The following is a 22327-nucleotide window of genomic DNA, read 5'->3' on the forward strand; positions in this document are numbered from 1 at the left end:
TTCTAGCTTCTTGACTGTCAGATTCTGTAATAAAAATGTATCTAAACTTTATAAATCAACATAAATCCTTGAGACAAACAGAAATAGATTGCTTACTAAAACTACACAGAGAGGGCAGAATACATCTTACCTAAAACCAACAAAAGGAAGAAATGACCTGAAAGCATTTAAAGTTTGGCCCTTGAATATAAACTGAGACTAAACAGGTTCTACCGGTTCCCGTGGCCATGTCTTGGATAAGTCAGTTCGGCTTTAAGCAGATAATCTCTATTTGATATTGTGTGGCATAGCATTAATGGAGATGGAAATAATAGCCTCATTCATGGAAGGCATTAGTGCTTTCAAAATTTCCCATCACTCATTCCTAATGAAAACATGTGTTCCAGATCGTATCACTTGTAAAGGGGACATCTGAAGCTCAAACTGATCTCAAAACCAGACGTTATTGTCTTGACTACCACGAGTCATAGAGGATAACAATATGGACCGTGTGTTGCATGCACAGAGGTCATGAAGTGACTGTCAATTCCCAAAACAAACAAACAAACAAACAAACAAAAAAACGTCAAGTACAAACGATGCTGCCAACTTCCATTACCAAAAACATGGGACCAGACCAAAGAACACTTCCTACGCTTAGTTCCTCAGATCACCCAATGTCATTTCATGATGCTCCAGAGTTCCCCATCAACATCCCAACAGGCCCTTTCCTTTGGAACTCATGAACTCCAAAACTGTATGAAGAAAATTATAAAGCAACACATTAAAAGTGATGTTTTAATCATTCATAGCAATCTGAGGAAGACATAAAAATATGACATACATTGGAAAGTTCTTTAAAATGGGAATCTATAACGTATAATTTGCAGTAAAAAAACAATACAAAACAAAACAAAACTTCCAGTCTCACTGCATGTTTAAGCATAATGTAAACAAACAGTGCATGTCTTGACTCTGTTTACAGATGTCCAAGTTCTCCTAAAAAGTGTCTCCTGCTGAACAGGCTCCACCCAGAGGTGCTGTGCGTACCATTTTTCAAGCCACAGAGTGGACAAACAGGAAGGCTCCCTGCTCCTCCTTACTGGAGCCAATGCTGTGATTCCTTCCCTGTCAGGATCCCAACTTCTCTACTAGGATCATCTTCTTAGCTTCTCAAAATAATAGCCCATTTACTTGCCATGTACTGTGAGTCAAGCTCTGTGAAATTTACTCCACATTTTCTTTTTCCTTTACATATAGAGGCCTATATAGCAAGTATCATTATGTCATTCCTATTTTACAGAAAAACAAAAGCAGGAAATTGACCAGTTACAGTGCTCCATAGTGACAACAGATTTCAACTAGGATTTATCTCACCACGGGTTTTTTTTTTTTTTTCTTAACTACTAAATTAGGAGAGCCAGACTCTAGTCTCAAACTCCCGACCATTGCCAGCAGTCTATTTTAATACAAAAATTTTTAGTTGTATGCTCAGGGTCATACCTTAACTAATGAAATTGTCAGTACAAAGCCCAAGGCTTGCTTTTCTAAGTTCCTTCTCCTACTTCACATTGTCTTTTTATAAAATTTGAAGACAGACAGACATTCTCATTTCCTACATGTGGGAGTCCAGCTCCGACCTTCTCCCACCTTTCGAAGGGTTCTTGGTTGGAAGAGAGAGGAATGAAGAAATATTAGGTAGAAAGACCCAGACGATGAGGAGAAAGACAGAGACATAGGATAGCTCCTAGAAAGCTCTGGCTCAATACCCAGCCACCCAGTCTTTTATTCAAAAGGGCTTTTTATAATATGCCAAGGGGAACAGCAAAAGACTTTCCCCTTGCAAGATCAAAGCACACCATAAAGCCAAGAATAGACCCTTCCAAACAACTGGTAAATACATCAATGGCCAAATCATCTCCTTATGCAGCCCTGTTGGGTAAAGCAAGCTCAGATTCTCTGATCCTGAGTAAGGTTTCACTAAGAAGCCTCTGTAGGCCACCACACCTACACAAATACATACCTTGTTACTTGCCAATGTAACTCACTGGATGATAGCTGGGACACCCTCCATGATTTCTTTAGAGCCTCCAAAAGCTGCCATCAGTATGCCTACATCTGACTTAGAATAACTGATCTTTTTACAACTCGAATAACAATATAACCCACCATCTGCTAAGAATTCTCACTAAAGATGGACCCACAGTATTTTCCTATACATTTTAATGATGAATGGTGACAACTATTTAATGTGCTTATTTCCTAACTTAGTTACATCCTCGAATCACTTAGATTACTTTAAGCCACCCCATTCCCAGGCTATGTCACAGATTAATTAAACTGAAAAGATTGGCTGGAGGCAAACTGGACTCAAATTTTTAAAGATTATGTTTGTTTATGTGCAAGTCTGGGTGCATGTATGCCATATGTGTAAATGTAACTGTGGAGGCCAGAGAGGGTGTTAGATCCACTGGAGCAGGAATTACAGGTGCCGGGAACCTGACCTAGGTGCTGGGAACCAAACTCAGGTCCCCTGGAAGAGCAGCAAGTGCTCTAAGCATAGAGCCACCTCTCCAGCCCAAACCTCAATATGCATTAAATTTGACAACCAGAGCTTTAATCCTTATTCAACTTTAATGTTTCAGGTAGTAGTCGATCAACAAGGCTAACCTAACACAACTTCTAACATAGCTATCAATTATGTAAATTGATCGTGTTCAAATTTTTCTTTGAAATAAAACAAAGAGATATCAAAATAAACTACCATAGAACACCAACATTAGTTGCTTAACAAGACTCCTTTTAGCTGGTGCTACAGAGAAACACACAGAAATCCTTACACACATACATACATACACACACACACACACACACACACACACCTGAGTCAGCAGCCACAGTGCACTCACACTCAAGGACACATGTCCACTTCTGTTCCCCTTAATGTAATCTCACAGTCACAGCCTTATCATGGCCAAAGCCAAAGGAAGGAAATCCTGTAAGCCTTTTCCAAAGCTAACCCTGAGACTTCTTCCTTGGTTTGCATCATTAAATGAAAACCAACCAGCTGCCTTTTACACGTATTTAACTACCACAGGTTTGCAATTCCCTAACAGACGACAATGTGATTAGAGTCATACAACCAATCGAGAAAGGATTTTTAATCACTGTACGTAAGAAAAAATAGAATTAACATACACTCATTGAAATTGTCCCTTGTTCTTTTGAGTTATAAATCTTGCTTGTAATAAATGTTTGTCAGTTCTTATAATCATGAGGTTTTATAACCGGCCCAGTTTCTAAATCCTCTAACGCCGTTTCTCCAAGGAAAAGCCTTCTGTGACATTTCTGGTCACTAGTCCCAAAGACATAGTAAACATTAGGCACTTCTGAGGGCTGCTAAATTAAATTTGGGCTAAGTATAGTGGCTCATATCTGTAGTCCCAGCACTTAGGAGGCTAGAGCCATGCTATGGATTCAGAGGCAGCCTGGGCTAAGAGTAAGATCTTGTCTCAAAAAAAAGAAAATCAATTCTACCAAGAAGAGAATATATTTATTCATTTCTGATAATTATATTATACTTCCATAGCAATTCAAGGGTTTTTCTTAGTGTTTTGAAAGTTTTCTAACCCAACATAATTCAGAAGAAGGAAAAATGTCTACTTACAGGTATCATCCAGTTGGCCAGGTCACCATATTTAGAAACCTGCATGGCTCCCAGCATTGTTAGATTGACATGTCCCCTGGCAAAGAAAAAAACAAGTATAAAGCAAACTTCACTGGCTTTATATCCCTTTGCTTTAAAGCATCAGCAATTAAAATAATCTTATGCCCCAAAATGCATCTATTTTCCCACTCCCTGCAATTGATTTCTAAATAGATCAGAGCTCCACGCTGGTACAAAGAAGTAACCATTAAGAGTCCTTTAAAAAAATTATAGCTTATATTGTCTCCCAAAAACAAACTAAACACAGGTGTGCACAGTGAAGTTTGTTTCCTTCGGAGAGGGAGAATGTGACTTGTTTTGAAGACAACCCGTGGCTGGAAAGTGAGCCCACAGTTTGAAGGAAATGTTGGGAATACCTTATAATGTTATTTCAATCAAGCTGGCACAAAGATGCAGACTCCATGTAGGGGGTCTTTGTAAAGTAGTGGGGTGGATATTTCCATGCCCAACCCTCGGTGGGAATAATTTCACAGCTTTCTGCAGCTGAACAAACCGTGATCGTTTAATGGGACTGTGGGAAATGGGACTGTGCCTCAGAGTCTTGCTCACAGGCTCAGGAGATGACTCAGCCCACTCTACACCGTGTGAATATGAGGGGCTCCGTTATTACATACCCTCTAATCATTGCAAATGATTCATCGCTGGAGAAGAAAGAGGCTCCTGGGAGAACAGTAACCGTTTCCTTTCCTAAAGGCACACACAAAAGAACAAAGAAAAGGGATGGGGAGAGAACTATTAGATCTCTGAGATCATCATGATGGACCGAGAGGCCTGCACCATCTGTGCTTCTGAAAGACTCTACGGTCCAATCAAAACGCAGCTGTCCACCCTGAGAAGTGGTGTGTTCTGTCACTGGCACTGTTTAGTTTTTGTCCCTGCAAAGTGGTAACAACCAGCATGTATGGGATTACTGCTTGGAAATTCTCTACAGGCAAAGCATCCTCTAATGTCTATACAATGCCCTTCAGCTTTGCAGCTTTAGACGCTGACAATCTGCAGTTAAAGACTAGAGCTTGCCAAGGATCTAACACGCAACACAGTGGCTACAGGCAACAGCACCACACTGCACATTTGAACTTCAGATGGCAGCTGTGAGGGGATGAATGGTCATTAACTTGATTATGTCAGTCATTTCGCTATGCACACACATATCAAATCAACACACCAAATGTTAAACACTGAATATACACTTCTTTCTTTTGCCAACTGTGTTGGCTAGTTCTATGTCAACTTGACACAAGCTAGAATCACTAGAAAGGAAGGAGCCTCAATGGAGAAAAAGCCTCCATAAGATCTGGCTGTCGGCAAACCTGTGGGGCATTTTCTTAATTAGTGATTGGTGGGTGGTGCCATACCTGGGCTGGTGGTTCTGGGTTCTATAAAAAAGTAGGCTGAGCAAGCCATGGGGAGCAAGCCAGTAAGCAGCACTCCTCCATGGCCTCTGCATCAGCGCCAGCCTCCAGGTTCCTGCCCTGCTTGAGTTCCTGTCCTGACTTCCTCTGATGATGAACTGTGATGGACATGCCTAAGCCAGATAAATCCTCCCCTCCCCAAGTTGCTTTGGTCATGGTGTTTAATAACAGCAATAGAAACCCTAACTAAGACACCAACTGTACCTTAATAATTGTTGGGAGAAAATCTAAAATAAAAATAAATTAACAATATAAAAAGACCCACTTCACCATGCAAGTATATAACACATCCATCTTTATTCTCTAACCCCTATAAACTGTGAGCTTCCGTCAGATCACACTTTCTTGAAATCAGAGAATACTTCTGAACACGTTCAATACTAATTTCTAAGAGATTCTCTTGTTAAGACTTCTAAAAATGACACATTGTTATAAAAGTTCAGAGCTGGAAAAAAAAAACCTTCATATTAAGATGGGTGTGGCACCCACCAATCCCACAACTCGGGAGCCTGAGGCAGAAGGATCACACAGTCTATATAGGGAATTCCACCTAACCAGGATTACAGACTGACTGAGACCCTATTTCAAAAATAAGATAGCTATATAAATAAAATCTCCATGTTTATCCAGTTAGCACTCTAGCTAACAACTACCAGTACCTTGGTCAGACCCAAGCTGCCTGTCTTGTGGGATCTACTTTCTGTGTGTTCCAGAGCTCAGAACATCATATGGTCCCCCCTGAAAAGTGCTTAAATGGCATCTCTCAACTGTCCCAGAACACTCCATCCCTCTGCTCTGATGCATAAGGTAGCTAAGAAGAGGAAGAAAAGCTATGGTTGAGAGGTCAGAATGCAGGAAAAGCTCTCAGATGCCTCAGTACCAGAAGAGGTCTGTCCATCCCCAGCTACGCACCACAGCTACCCTGGCTGGCTTCTCAAGGACTGTTGAAAGCTAACTCTTTCATCAATATCCCCCACTTCAGCTCAAGTATGGGGGGAAAGTAAGCCTATTTATATCATGCTGAAATATTTATTGCCCGAGGGAGTTTGATTCTAAATAATGGAAACATTTTCTCATCTTCCAAAGTACCATAAACCCGAAACGCTTTGGGAAACACTTTCTAGTGTGGTTAGAAGTAGCTTTTAGACAGCACCAAAGACTTAGAGGATTAAGTGAGATAATGCATGTGAAGTCCTCCGTCGGGGCCGGGCACAGAGCAGAAGCTCCATGACAGCAACTGTCACTATTACCACTATTACTACTCTCTCCAAACCACTCAGAAGAAGAGGCAGAGCGGCTTTCCCTCCAGGGATAACTGCATGACTGCATAGGACCACAAACTGGCTTGCTTCTACAGTAGGGCTCCCGGCCAGTCTGCATGAGCCCTAAGCTTCAGGACATGCACACAACAGCTAGATCTCGTCCACACACTTCTCCACCAGATCCTCGCCACTTTTGTGAGGTGGAAAGTCATAGAGGAAAACTGTAGAGAACATGAAAGAGACATAAACATACCAAGTCTTCTGTTTTCTGAGTGTTAAATCACAGTGACTTCCAAAAGACAGTCTCCATTGGTGATATATGGGAAGTGGTTTTTTAAATTAATAATAATTATTATTATTATTATAGTTATTATTACTATTATTATTAGCATTTTGTAGGCAATGCTGAGACCAATGGGAAGCATTTTGGCTCTCTCTACACTGCACAAAGCATAACTGTATTTAAAACCCTGAGAACAACCCTCACGGGAAAGTATCCAGGCTTCTTCCTAGGCAGTCTTACAAATTATATTCTTCTGAAGCAGAGTCAACTGCTCATGTTTTTATTTATTTACACTGTTTATTTCAAGTGTGTATGTGTGTCTTCTAAGGCAGTGTTATATTCTTTTGAAGTAGTTACCTACCCACAATTTTATTTATTTATGTTACTTCTTTTGAGTATGTGTATATGTGTATGTGTGTGAGGTCAGAGTATAATTCTCAGGACTCATTTCTCTCCTGCCACCTTGTGGGATCCAGGCATTGAACTCAGGTCAGGCCTGTACCTAAACACCTCTCTACCCATGAGCCACTTCGCTAGCCTGACTTTTACTCATTCATAATTGCGTAAGCACTCCAACTGGCTATCCAATCCAAAGGTCAGCCCTGAAAACATATATATGAGCAGCATTATTCAGACTAAGCAGGCCATACTTTTATGCTTAGGAATACACACACACACATACATACACACACACACATACATACACACACACACATACACACACACACACACACACACACACACACACACACACACACACACCCCAATTGAAAGGTTTGAAGGGAGGAAAGAGAAGGGGTAAGTGATGATTATTGTCTCAAAAAATAAAAACAATTAAAGCATACATGTTTATGGGTTTATACATAAAGCGACTTTTCAAATCAGAAGAAACATTTCTGCTTTTCCTCTAAAGCTGACCCTTTCTCAACTATGAAAACATGAAACCCCCTTTTAGCTTTTTGGAACACACACACTAGGTCACTGATAACTATGATTACCCTACCATGCAACAGCACATGAGAACTCCTAACTGGTATCTAATCATAACTTACTACCCACTGGTAAGCCTTTCCTCGAACCTGCCTTCTGCCTGCTCTGGTAACCACTGTTTTAGTCTCAACTGCCATGAGACTGATTAATTTTTTTTGGGGGGGGGGGTTCCACGTATTACTAACAATGTACATGACTTGTCGTTCTGCGCCTGATCCATTTCACTTAGCATAATCCACATTGTCTCAAATGCCAAAATATCATTTTTTAACCATTTAATAGTATTCTACTATGTGTTTTATTTACCCATTGATTAGTTGAAAAAAACTCAGCCTCTTTCCATTTTATTAGCTGTGGTAAACAGTATTGCCACAAACACAGTCTAGACAGATGTCTCTGTGATTTGCTGATTTTATTTCTTTTGGCAATATATCTCAAAGTAGAATTACTAGATTATATGATGGTTCTACTTTTGGGTGCCATCATTTTTAAATATCCAATATCTAAATGAATCTAGTATCTAAATATACTATGTTGAATCCACAATTTTCTAATTCAACATCAAGGATTTGGTCAGTAACTATAACAATAAATCATGTAAAGAATAATAGCCTTGCCACTGATCCAAAACACTGTCCAGGCATCCAGCCCACATAGCAGTGATGGCAGGCACCAGTTCAAGCTTCCTGCTTCAGCTCTGTCCTGCTCCATTCTGGGACCCTCTCCAAACAACCACCCCACACAATAGATAGAACCCAACAAATGCTACTCTGAGCTTCTCTCCAGTGAAGGGCAGTAAACACAGAGACTCCTAGCTTCACACAGTGCTGAGAATAAGTGACAGCTGAGTGCTGAGCCCTAAACAAGCCATTTGTAACATCCCTTCTAAGGTTCCAATGATACTGCAGAAGAGGGGGCAGAAAGAATATAAAAGCTAGATGATAGGAAAAAGGGCTGTGATAAAATACCCTATAGATAAGCCACGGCCATTGTGATCATGAGCTCACGGTAACTGCAGGGTCCCATACTAACTCTGAACAAGGATGGCCCTGACAACAGTCAGGTGTGAATGGAGGAGGGGCTGAGCAAGGCCAACCCTCATTACTGAGCAATTTGCTACTAATAGATTCAGAGAGAAAGAGAGTCCCTGCCTTCAGTTGTATACCTACTGCTGACTCCAACAGGCTCCAACGGCTAGCCCAACCCAATGGTCACACAGATGGCCCTGGCTAAATTAAATGGATCATGAAGCGTAAGTCAGGAATCTGGGGTTGGAGGGAGCAGGCAATGAGGGGATGATAGGGATGAAAGGGGTGTGAGAATAAAGTCATCAGGATGCACTAATGCATGTGTGACAATATCAAACAAATAACTCTTTTCTGTGTGTCCATCTATATCTTTTCATACTATTTTGTCAACAGAGTGCATTAATTTTATCCTTACCTACTTGTCCTTTGGTTCATAATTCAATAGTGAGTCAGTAACTATTATGAGCACTGAACATACACTACAAACAAAATTCAACTACCCTATACTATTGGTTCTCAAACGTGAATTCCCACCAGACTCACATGGAGGGCTTCTACATATGCAGGCTGCTACTGCCTCCAACCCTCCCAGTTTCTAATTCAGTACATGGGTGGTAGGGGCTGAGATCTAAGAGTCACTGGTCATGCTGACACTAAGGATATGGAGACTTAAAGAACCAATACCCTAAGAAAAAACTAAGGAGCTTATAATCTAGCAAGAAAGAGATAAAGTTAAAAGACAAAATGATGGGTGCTTAGGAGAAAGACACTCAATATGTTGTAGGTTCCGGGGAGGGGACATTCTTGTCCTGTGGAAGGATTGGAAGTGGCCAAATGGGCCAAAATGGGAAGGACTGTTCTAATACATTCTGATGGTAAATTATGAGCTTAGAGATGGGGATATAAACAAAAAGGAAAATCTGGTGAGCACACAGTAAGCACAAAGGCTACCAGAATGAAGGGATGATCCTGAGCAGAGAACCCTATAGACATTCAGCATAGAGCTGCCTGTACTTCAGTGTGCAGGCCTGTGATTCTCCAGAAGTGGTAGAGCCCTCAAAAGCAGGGTGACCTTTGGGGAGGCTGTTCTAGTCACAGGACGTTGGGCAATGTCTCTGGCCTCTACCTACTAGACGCCAGTAGTACTCGCTCCCAAAAGTAACAGTCAAAAAATGTCTTCAGGCACTGTCAGATGTTCTCAAGAGTCTGTTGACAACAGCCAGTGTGGAAGTTAGGAGGGGCTTTCAGAGGCCACAAGATGCACAAGCTGATTCTTTCTAAAGCAATTTCCACGAGAGGTAAGTCCTTAAAAGCATGGTTTGTGTATTAAAAGAAGAAAACAGCACTGATGGGGAGGCATGCATAGCTCACCCTGGATGAAAAAGCAAACGCATGGGAATTATTAGAAACTTCACAGTTACGCCCGGTTTGCACCCAGGGTTTCACCGCACCTGCCCGCCGCCATCTGCACCTCTCTAGAGCTGGCTTTTCAGCAGGTTTAATTCAGTGCATGGACAGAAAACCACCTAGCAGGAACAAGAGACCGTGGGAGCTCCGATGCTAATGATTTTATCTTGGGCTCCTCACGCTTACAGTGGGATTTGAGAACTTGAAAATTGGTAGCTCCATGGGGACTGAGCTGCTTTGAAGCTCCACGGAGTAGGAAACCCCTCCCATCCAACACTGTGACTGAAAAGATTAGCTATTCTTCCAAGGAAAATAGGTCTTAAAAACTCAAAGCCTGAGAGCTGGGAAATGGAATTATTCATTTTGCAAATAACCAACTAACACAATAAATTAATTAAAGCAAGCAGCAAATATTTTCACAGGCCAGTGAGCTATTGCTAAAGGTTACAGTACAATTCGAGTACAGTGTTGGTTAAATGTCACTGCGTTACCACACTGGGACTTTCAGAGTTGAGTTGTGTTAGCTAATTCAAATATTCAACCTCAATGTGTATCACTTCCCCAAACCCCAAGTACCAGACATCATTCTACTTGACAGCTGGACTTTATGTTCAGCTCGTATTACTTCTGAGAGTTACACATACTATTTTTGAATGCAAAGTAAGAACAATACTTCTGTGGGGGCAGAATGAATAGAGAAAGGCACTGAAAAATCCTCCTAGGACATAAATTATCTTAAGAACAGCTCCACTCCAAGGATGAGCCAAAAGCCAACGGAACAGCAATGTTACCTCAAGCATTGTGGCAATTGCCAAAAGGCCTGATCTGTTCATTCTCTCGGTTGCTAATATAGTTGATGTCCCTGTCAATCAGCAGGCTGATAATAAAAGGCAAAGCACAGGACTCCAGGAGCAGAGGAAACTACAATGTGAGTCCCCAACTCTAAGAAACTCTCTACTTGTGTTCAGTTCACATCCTTGGCAAGAAGTCAGTGGCCTGGTGCAGACTTAAGCAACTCCACCTTTAGAGGATGCTGGCTCATGCTAATAAGACCTACATTACAGAATGATAAGCATTATCTACAATCAAAGCCCCAGTGCACCAGCCTGATACTATGCATCGAGTACCACTTTCTCTATCCACAAAAACCTGACACATTTCCACTTGGGGTTGGCCAATAGAAGGCCCAAGCAGGAGACCCCAGCAGATATCTTAGTCCACCAAGGTCACTGTAATTTGGTGATGGTCTTTTATCAAAATGTCATGGTTTCTCTTGGGAGAAACCTTGAAGACCCCATGGGAATGGGAAGAAGCAAAGTGCTAGAGAGGTCAACAGAAATCCACAGATACCTCCACAATAGACTATTGGCAATGGTCGAGAGAAAGCCCAAACTGACCTTCTCTGGTGATCAGATGGCCAAACACCCTAACTGTCATGGTAGAACTCTCATCCAATGACTGATGGAAGTGGATGCAGAGACCCACAGCCAGGCCCCAGGTGGAGCTCCGGGAGTCCAATCGGCAAGGAAGAGGAGGGATTGTATGAGCAAGAATTGTTGAGTCCATGATTGGAAAAAGCACAGGGGCAAATAGCCAAACTAGTGGAAACACATGAACTAGGAACCAATAGCTGAGGAGCCCCCATGGAACTGGATCAGGCCCTCTGGATAAGTGAGACAGTCGATTAGCTTGAACTTTTTGGGAGGCCCCCAAGCCCTGGGACCGGGACCTGTCCTTAATGCATGAGCTGGCTGTTTGGAACCTGGAGCCTATGCAGGGACAATTTGCTCAGCCTGGGTGAAGGGAGGAGGGGACTGGACCTGACTCAACTAAATCTACCAGGCTGAGCTGAATCCCCAGGGGATTCCTTGCCCTGGAGGAGATGGGGATGGGGGGTGGGCTGGGAGGAAGGTTTTGGGGGCAGGAGGAGGGAGGACAGGGGAATCTGTGGCTGGTATGTAAAATTGAATTAAATTTTAAAAAAAATTTAAAAAAATAATAAAGTAGAATAACTCTCTGTAGGACTTCCTCATCATTTGTGAGTTTCCTTCATGCTGCCCCAACCCTTGTCAATTTCCTTGTCATTGAACTCTTCTCAATACACCATGCAAGGGTGTGTTCTCTATTTACAGGCAGGACCCTGCCTAACCCATTAAAACTCTGCCATTAAAATGTACCTCCATCTGTATTTCTTCCATTATCTCAGCTGAGACAGAATGAGAGCGATCTCAAAGACTAGACAGGTCATTTCCCTCTTTTGTCATAAATAGAGTAAATTCTCTCCAGGAGAAGACAAAGAAACAGGTTCAAATTGTTGCTGGTATTTGACACAGGACTAAACTAGTAGCAACAGAAAAGGTTGAAAAAGCATGCAGTGAACTTACCTGCATTGATGAGGTCAGCATCAGCTTCATGTTGTAGTGGGTATGGCCCCTGTCAAATACAGCACACATCCAGTGAGTTAACAGAATCACATTGCATCCCCCACCCCACATACATCCCAAAACTGTCAATAGCTCCTATGAAGATCTAGAAAGCTAACATCCAAAAGTAACTCCTGAGTCTTCACAACTCTTTTTCTCATTTTGATTATGACTGGGCAGGTGAGAATGAGCTCCTAAAATTACCAGTCTGCTTTAAGAAAAATCATTCTTCAGTGCCTGCTATGTAGGTACCAAGAATGATCAGTCTTTTGACATTGTACCATAACAATGTTGTCTACAAACTTCATGCAAGCATCACACAAACTAGGTGTGAGTGTGCTTCTGTGTGCGTGCATGTGTGCATTTCTAGTACTTTTTCTTTGTGTTCGTTTCATTTTATTATTATTATTATTATTATTATTATTATTATTATTATTTGTTGGGTTTTTTCCTGTTGTTTTCTAAGGGGAGGGAGAAAGGTGGTGTGGAGTTGGAAGGGTAGGGAGGATCTGGAAGGAAAAGGGTGAAGGAGATCAGAATATGTTGCATGAAAGCCCCCATCCCAACCCAGAAGCTATCTCCAATTGACAACTGTTCACAAAGGGAAAATTAGCTTCTCTCCAACTGAGTCTAACCATGTCTACAAACAGTACTTAAGCAAAGGACCCATGCCCAGCAGTAGATGGTCAAAAGAAAATGAACTCAATGGTATTTTTGGAGGGTTTTCATCTCATAACCCTTTTTCTGGGCTTGTTTGTATATCATGGTTTCTGATTTTGTGTTTTCACGGGATCTCTGTGTGAGAGAGTGAGTGTGTGTGTGTCTACATCTGTACGTGTTTCTTGTGCTTTTTCTTCGACTCTTTATCTGTTTGTTTGGTCCTATTTTGGTTTTGGGGGGGTTGTTTGTTTTCTTTTTTTAGTTGCCTGTTTGTTCTCTAATGAGAAAAGGAGAGAGGGGTGAATTTGTATGGGTGGGGAGGTAGGGAAAATCTAGGAAGACTTGGGGGAAGGGAAATCATGATCTGAATATATTGTATAAAAATCTATTCTCAAATAAAAATTAAAATTATTTTTAAAAGTATATGAAAAACAATAACAAAATAATCTCCTGTTTTAAATTTGTAATCTTTTTTGGGTTGAATACCTAGTTTGGTCCACATGGAGCCTATAGGCTCCAGTTAAACCTACCTGCAACCCTTTCTGGAAGGACAGTGAACGCCACCTACACTTGTGTTATTTGGCTACAAAGACTTAGAACAGCCGTTCTTTTGTTTTGGTATACAACACTTGGGAGGTCTGAATTTGAGATTCTAATTTTACCTCTCCCTGTATCTACACGTGGGTATCCTTATGTTCCCTTCGCTCTATTCTTCTCAGTAAGATATTTTAAAAATATAATCGTGTATGTTTGTATATGTATATATATATATATATGCATACATGCACATACAAACATTATATATATATATGTAGGTTTTGGTGGAGATCAAAATGAGGACTTCACATGTTATGCACATGTTTTCTACTACATTTGAGGTATACCCTTGAGCTAATTGTGTACTTGTTTTTACAAAATGAAATGAATGGAGCCAAGCACTTTTATATAATGACATACACTATCAGAAAGGGAGAAAGGGGAAAAGAAAAGATGTATGAGTTAGGAATGAGTGAATAGTGGCTATGCATTTTAATACACTCCCCGAAGAAGGACTGAAAGCTATCCTATACATAGACTGAGCTGACACCTCATGTTTTAGGCCTCTGCCCCTTTCCCTTGCAATGCCCAATGTGGATAATTCACATAAACTTACTTATTCTGTCTTCAAAATGAAAAGCTGACCACTCTAGACAACCTCAGGGGTTCCTCTAAAGTGCGAGTCTTTGACTTCACTAGGAACCTGCCTCTATCAGACAGACACACAGCATTTTTGTGTCCCTGAAAATAGCCAGGAGATGATGACTCAGCAAATCAGTAGCTACTATGTACCTGTGATCATCACACATATTAACCATGCCGGATATATATGTATAATATATATATATATATATATACATTATATATAATATATATAAATTTTTATCACAGTAATAGTAGAAGTCTACTGAGAAGTAATAAAACACTGGAAAGTTATACTGCATAAACTACAAATATCATTTGCTATAGTTCATAGTTAAAGAAAAGTTGAATTGCCGTCTTACCAAACCCAAGACTCCATTCTCACTTTGGAGATGAACAGTCATATTTGGACTGATGAAGTTGCTGGCCAGAAGAGGTATTCCTATACCCAAGTTAGCTGGGAGAAAGACGTTAAGGCACAACACGGCAAAAGCAGAGATGGTGCTGCAAGTCTTCACACATGTAAATCAGAACAAGAATCTTCCTTAGAGGTAAATGGTTACGAATATAATAACTGAATGTATTCTCTGGGCACTCACTGATAATCCTCCAGAAAGAAAAATCTCTAATTAGTCCCTGTCTTCTCAATAACATTAATATGCTTTATCACAAAGATCAAAGAAGTAGCTTCAGAAGATAACCAAGGTCATTTGAACAATTTTTTTACAACATACTTTATTTTTACTAATGTGTTCGGCAAGCTTCGATTAATACATTTAGGACTGACATTATTAAGAATGGTTTGGCCTTTGTTTAAAAACTACTTTCACTATACAAAACCCTCACTAAAAAGAAAGATGATTTAAAATTCCAAAAAGACAGCATCATTTTTTAAATTTAAAGAAAAGAATTCTGATCAGAGCAAATTGTCATTTAAAATCCATCTGTTATGATGGCTGTAGTGATGCTTATTGGTAAGCATATCTGAGACAAAATCATGGAAGTGGACAGGATGCATTTCAGCAAACACTCTGAGGGCATAGGTACCATGAAGGTCCAAGAACAGGAGGGTCCCTTGTCCCTTACATGATCTCAGTAGGTCAACGCTGGTTTGTTCTCCATGGTGTGAGACTAATCCTGTTCTCAATGTGGGCAGAAGAAACAGATCAGAGATCTTTTCTCCATTGTTCTACATGATCACTTCTCAGAGAAGACCTCACCAGAACTAACTTAAAAGAAAAAAAAAATAGTATTCTGAATCACAGCGGGGGGGGGGCGCATTTATGTAGTTTACATATAACATCAAATTACCAACTACCAAGGCCAAAAGTATAATGCAATGGCCCAGGTCACTTCCTGTGGATACAGGAAGTCTGTGAAACTACACTGACAGCTCCTTGGTTCACAGCCTAACCAACCAGTCAGAAGTCAGTGTAATCTGTACTTCATTTCTCAGTCATGATAGAGCACGTTGTGAACTAATTCTGTTATAGACAATTATTTCCAGGTAAGCACAAACCTAGTTGCAAACCCTGACCCTAAGCTCTATCAGCATATTCAATTATTGTATTACTTTTTAAATACTTTAGTAAGAAGCAGGGTGTGGTGATGCACTTGTTTAATCTGGCACTCAGGAGACAGAGGCCAATGGATCTCTGTGAGTTTGAGGCTAGCCTGATCTACATAGTGACTTCAAGGACAGCCAAGCTATTTCTCAAAAAAAAAAAAAAAATAAAGTAAATAAACAAAAACAGAATACTTCAGTAAGACATATACCAGGAAACAAATGGCTATGCACGATTAGTGTTAACTAAGGTAGGTTAGACCTAGACAGAGAAAGACCATGAAGGTGAAATGAGTTACATGCATTTGTCGTAGGCAACGCAGCAACAGTGAACAAAGAACAGCACCTAGGAGCCATCATCATATGGAACGAGCATTGTAGTCTGTGCTTATATATCAATGGTGGGTCAGCTGAGAAGAGCCCGGTGGCTGATACCCACCCGATCCAGGCTGACTCCCTCCCTTGCCCATGCGGAAGACAGACAATGACCAACACGATGCTCTCTCTTCCCCGTGTGAATTCTCACCACAGCGCAAGTGCAAATTGAAAAAAAAAAAAATCAAGAAATAAAGAGGGATAGAGGTGAAAATAAAAGAGGAATGGAAAATTCTCTCAGTCAAGAGACAGTGGAAATGACTGCAACTCATAGGGAAGGGAAACTCGTAGAATGGACAGTTTCTAGAAAGTTCTATCTGCCTCAGGTCTATACGTACAGCTTCACTGGAGTCAAAAGTCCATAAATATCTATCTTGTTATATACTATGTGCAATATAGTTCAACATCTAGTATATAGAAAATTATCAAAATGGTGAACACACACTGAAAATAAGCAAAATGGTAAATAATGAAACTGTTATTTAAGTGCATTCAAACTTCAGGCACTAATTGTACAGAATCATGTCCGCTCTGGTAATTTTTCTTTTACCAAAGATAAAAGGTGGGAAGTACAGAATTTGAATCATTCATTGAGTGCCTTTACAAAATATCAGACAAAAGAGTGCATTCATAGGATCTTTTTCAAAGGAAGCCGCAGCTTGCTAAGCAGTGGGATTTTATGGCTCGTTGAGTAATCAAATGTCAGGACACCAAGAAAATAAATAGCACTGATGACAACAGTGGTTCTAAGATTTAAAGCCCTCATCTTGAGTAGTGAATGGCTCCTCCTCAAACTTCTGGCTAAATGTCAAACTGTCCAAAAAATGTAGTGTACATTCGACAATTCAAGTGTATTTTAGTTGCCATCAAGAAGGCAAACAGATCACAAACATCAACTTCCCATATCTTGCTATCTGGATTACATATCCCATTTTGTAAAGTCTGACGACTCTTAAAGTGAACTAGACAAGAATCATTACTCACAGGCCTAGCAGCCTGTTGATCATAGAAAATCAAGGCCTGCTTATTTGGTAGAGCTCAGGCTGATGAAGGATACCATACATGCCATCCTCAAACTCCAGAGCAGCTCTCTTGATGATCCGCTCCCGGACATCTTCTCCAGGCTTACCAGATTTGGCTTTTCCAGCTCCCTCCTTTCGGAGTGATAGACGCTTCAAAGTAAGGAGAAACAAATGATTCACATTTAAGATCTGCTTTCAAATTTCTCATTGCTTCAATATAAAAATTTGCAGGAAAAAAAATAGCACTTATTCCCAGTAGGAGGTAGGTCTACAATATAATGGAACTTTTTTTTTTTTAAAAGAATGCACGAGTGATATTTCATGACAAAGATCATTCTTTAGGAAGTAAATAAAGCAGGTCAGATTTCTTTGAAAGGGAAGACAGACCTGCTCGCACTATAAAGCAAACAATCCCGTCATTGCCGTTTTGACTAGTGCACTGTTCTACCTACGACTTGACAGCTGAATTCTCCTTAGGTGTTCAGAAAAACTGAGCCTGAATAAAAGAAAAGACACGGGCCCTGGACATCTGTTTCCTGGGGCTGTCAGAATGTGTTTACCAGGTGGTGCTGAGGCCAACTGCCTATTCCCACCTGCAGAGTCTAGACGTGTACATCACAGGATAATGGAAACAGCAAGAAAACGGTTTCCATCACTAAATCTCCTTCAAACAGACTGGTCTGTTTGTAAATATCCTATCGTAGCACCTGATAGCAGCAGTCTGGGATTGCATATCGCCTCTTACTCTGATTCCCAATATTCCCTATTAAATATCTATTGTGGGGCTATTCCCTAGAAACTTTTGAAATCTTGATATCAACTGAGACCTGGTAGCTCAGTCATTGTGGAAAAGCCCCAGTGTGCCTAGTACCCAACCCCTGGACACCTTCATAGCCATCATCTGCCCATAGCTCAGAGCTAGTTAAAAATGAATTCTTTCTTTATTCCATGAAAGTACAGAACTATTCCAAGACACAGAGATACTTCTGAGCAAGCATTAAGACTTCAGACCTAATTATTCACCTCTACCCTCTAGGATAGCTATCCAAAATCAGGGATCATAAACTGCAACCATTAAAGAATCCTGGCAGATACAACAGCCTTCAAAATCACAAGATGTAGAGACACTGTTATGCTGGGCAGAAGCACAATCGGTATCCAGTTCCTCTCCAATGGACACACCACAAGTGTCTACTTGAGACCCAGAGTAACGCTGTTCTGCTCTAACCTTCTATCACTTGGAATGGCCTGAGAGACATGTGTCTCTGGTAACTAGATCCAAATATACTGAAAAAAAAAAAAAGCTCTGCAAATTACCTCAATTCTTTTCTCATATTTTTCTCCCTTTATAAGACGGTGTACATAAATCTTCGGAATGTGGATATCTTCTGGGGCAAATGATCCAATGTCTACAATTTCTTCAACCTAGAGAAAAAGGAAAAAAATGTTAAGTAAGACAGTCATAGCTTAAAATGAACATGTTTATGTTTTTAAAAGTAAAACATATACAAATTCATGTCCCACTTGTGAATACAGTATAAATAATATGCACATGTATCTATATAAAGTCATGTAATACATTACCATACCTTTTAAACCCACAACTGACAAGAACCCCAAATCCATATGTATGAACGCAAAATTCAGGATATAAAGTGACAGATCTTAGTCTTTTCCAAAAGAACTTTGGTTACAAATTCAACCAATTTATCAGGCAGCTGCTTGGACTTTCATAAACTGCAGCTCTGCAATGCAGAGCTCAAAAGCACACTCCTTAAAATTAGTGAGAGATTTATCAGATCAAAGACAAAATGTAACAACATCTGTGTGGTCAATTGAGGAGGTTTTTAAATATGGATGTGAATGCCACTCACGGCCATTTTTCATTTCTCCTGTTGTTCACTTCAGAATCGTGACGAACTGTCATCATTGAAATAATTTTTCTCAAAGATGGATAATTGATTTTAATATGGAAATTTCAAGAAGGAATTATTAAGTAATAACTAGAAATAGTCAAATTAATTCTAATCAGAGTCATTCACAGGCATTTTGCAATAATATAAAAATGTCCCCAAGTTAGTCTGCTATTTTAGGATTCCTTTTTTTTTTTTTTTTTACTGCAAGATAAATGAACTAAGAATGACAAGGAGTCAAGGAAAAACTAATCTCAACATTGAATTCTGGTTAAAGCTAATTTTGGTTAAAGAATTAGCTTTCTCATGACAAATGTATAATCGGCTTAATGGATTTCGTACTCGCGATGGCTCGACTCTTGAATGCTCCCCGGGGTCTATGTGAAGAGATTTGGAGCATCCTCAGGTCGCTTAGGGGAGGTTAACCCTTATGGAACTATATCCCCTTCATCTGTGCATTACGCTCTCTGACCACAGTGAGGCAAGCAGGTTGTTCCATAACACATTCCCCCACAATTACCATCTACCACCCACCAGAGGCCCGAAGGCAGTGGGCCTGTCTTTTCATGAAAGAGCAATTCAAAGCCATAAGCCCCAAACCATCCTTTCCTCTTCATGACATAATTACCAAATCTTTTATTATAGTGACAGAAATCTAATACAACGCCTAAGGCAAATAATTATTTGCTTAAATGAGCTGACTTATTTAAAGGAAAGTTACTCTGAACTTGACATCTAAAATATTAAAGAAACTATCCAGTAGTCTGTGGAGTTCAGTGCTCACTATGTTATTCTGCCATGCTATCTCTCACCAGGTTCCTGCCACAGAGAAGGAACAGATTACAGGAGATATTCAGTTATTACTCAATGCCCCCAAGCAGAAGACCAGGACACGAGGTGAGAACTATTTTTCTGATAAGAAAGATCTGGGCAAAAACTAAAACGTCAGGGAAGAATCATGTGGCATCCACATTGAGTTAGTGTGTGGAGATGAACTTGGGAACAAGCAAGAAGAGAGGACGGGAGGGGCGTGTCCTTCTATAGGGCAAGACAAGAGGACTTCCTGCCCTAGACTCTTGTCTTCCCCACTGAACCTTTCTGGTATTCCCACGGCATATTTATATTCATTATCTCCCTCCCTCTCTCCTTTCCTCCTTCTCCCTCTCTCTTCCCCCTTCTCTCTTCCTCTCTGTGTATGTGGTAAACATACAGGTTTGTAAGGGTGTATGCATGTACATGTGCAGGTGCACATGCACATATGTATACGTGTATGTGGAGGCCAGAAACTGACAGTCTTCCCCTTTTATTTGTTTTAGACAAGATTCTTCACTGAACCTGTAACTCATCACTTTGGCTCCCACTTTTGGTCCCATGAGCTCCAGGGACCCAGGGGGTACGCATGTGGGCTGCCATGCTTGACTTGATCACTTCCCGGGGATCCAAACTCAGGCCCTCATGTTATACAGCAAGCACTTGACTGATTTAGCCATCTGCCCAGTCCCTGTCCTGACATTTTTTTCTGTAGAGTGGGGATCGGGTTAAAAAGACCTAGAAGTAGTTCTGAGCAATTAAGCATTGTTGCTATGTCTGAACCAGATTCCAGCCTTTACTGCTCATTCATAACTTTACATTGTTCTATTTAAGCCTTCAATGAAGTTCTTGACTTTAAAAATGTGTTCCTATTATACTGAGGATATATATGAACCACAGAATTTATTGTAAAGTGAGAAACAACATCAATATTCAACAGTAGGGAATTGATAGAAATGAATACCATGTGTCCTAACACAATGAACCAATAATAATTACGCTTTTGTAATACTGGATAGCATCTCACAATTTAATGTTTCATAAAAATACAAGACATTTTTTACAAGCAAATATATATATATATATACATCAATGCAACTACATTATTTTCCTTTTTTCTTTCTTGATAAACATATTAATTACAAAAATGGTAGATATTTGGACACTCGCATATTGTACTAATCAATCCAGGGTAACTAGCATTTCCTCTCAGCACAATTATATTTAGACCTATGAAAAGCAGAAGCACAATGAAGTGCTAATAACACCTCTCTGGGTAGCTGTACCAGTTATTTCTATGGCAGGGGCTGCTTGCAGAGGCCAGAGGGCAACCTGGGGTACCATTCCTCAGGCACCTCCCATCTTGTTTTTTGAAACAGTCTCTCACTGACCTGGAACTGATCAAGTAGCTAGACTAACAGGCCAACAGATCCAGGAATTGGCTTGTCTTTGCCTTCCAGGGTTGGGATTACAAACATTCATCTTGCCCTGGGGTCTCTAAATATGGGATGTGGATTGTGGGAACTGAGCTTGGATCCTCACACTTACATGCAGGCACTTTCCTGACTGGCATGTGTCTCCAGCTCTGTGAAAGATAATTTTGTCTCCTTTAAGGAGGAAACCTAAGAAAGTTTGGGGATTTGGGTAGAGTGCCCAGGGCCTCACAAGTGCTAAGCACACACTCTGCCACCGAATTCCATCCCCAGATCCTCATAAATGTCATGTATTCAAAAGGCACAAGAGATACTGAATAGATAGCTTCCCAGACCAGGAAATATAAAGAATGGAGCATGTGAGAGAATGCACAGACATATACCTAATGAACAGGGCATGGTAATCAGAAAACAGAAAAGCTGTAAAAATCCATTACAAGACTAGGAAATAAATACAGGACCCTTCTCCCTATTATCTTGATGACCATACCGTGACATGCCTAACATTACTCCAGTGGGTCTGGCCTTTCAGAGCTCTTGCTGGAATTACAATAGCGGCTTCCTGATTTGGATCCCCGAAGTGCTCTTTAGCGAGATCAAGGAAAACATGATGAGGGACAAAGAGAGAGTGGTCCTTACTCAAACTGGAAACCTCAAGAGCAAACAAAAACTATTGACTTCTCTGTTTCCACCAAGTAATTTCTTCAAAACTTACGAGATCGAGGCAAAGTTTTATGACTAAGGGCAATTAAAACTTTCACAACAAAACACAATAAACGCGCCCTAGTTTAAAAATTTTAAAGAGCAAGAATTCAGTTAAACATAAGCAGCCCCACACCTCGTAGTGCAAATTTCCGTAT

General features: G+C 40.5%; 1 protein-coding gene across 1 annotated transcript in view; it reads right to left on the reverse strand.

Moving 5' to 3' along the window:
* Nucleotides 1–22327, reverse strand: part of Oxct1 (3-oxoacid CoA-transferase 1) — a 127264-nt gene that overhangs the window by 48315 nt on the left and 56622 nt on the right. The window contains exons 8-13 of the mRNA XM_042261494.2: nucleotides 18629–18736; nucleotides 17347–17461; nucleotides 14713–14807; nucleotides 12473–12521; nucleotides 4321–4393; nucleotides 3647–3722 (exon numbers count right to left, since the gene is read on the reverse strand). Of these exons, the coding sequence (XP_042117428.2) occupies nucleotides 3647–3722; nucleotides 4321–4393; nucleotides 12473–12521; nucleotides 14713–14807; nucleotides 17347–17461; nucleotides 18629–18736 (516 nt within the window). The remainder of the gene's footprint in view (nucleotides 1–3646; nucleotides 3723–4320; nucleotides 4394–12472; nucleotides 12522–14712; nucleotides 14808–17346; nucleotides 17462–18628; nucleotides 18737–22327) is intronic.

This window comes from Peromyscus maniculatus, chromosome 15 (genome assembly GCF_049852395.1).
Source record: "Peromyscus maniculatus bairdii isolate BWxNUB_F1_BW_parent chromosome 15, HU_Pman_BW_mat_3.1, whole genome shotgun sequence".
Classification (NCBI taxonomy): Eukaryota; Metazoa; Chordata; class Mammalia; order Rodentia; family Cricetidae; genus Peromyscus; species Peromyscus maniculatus.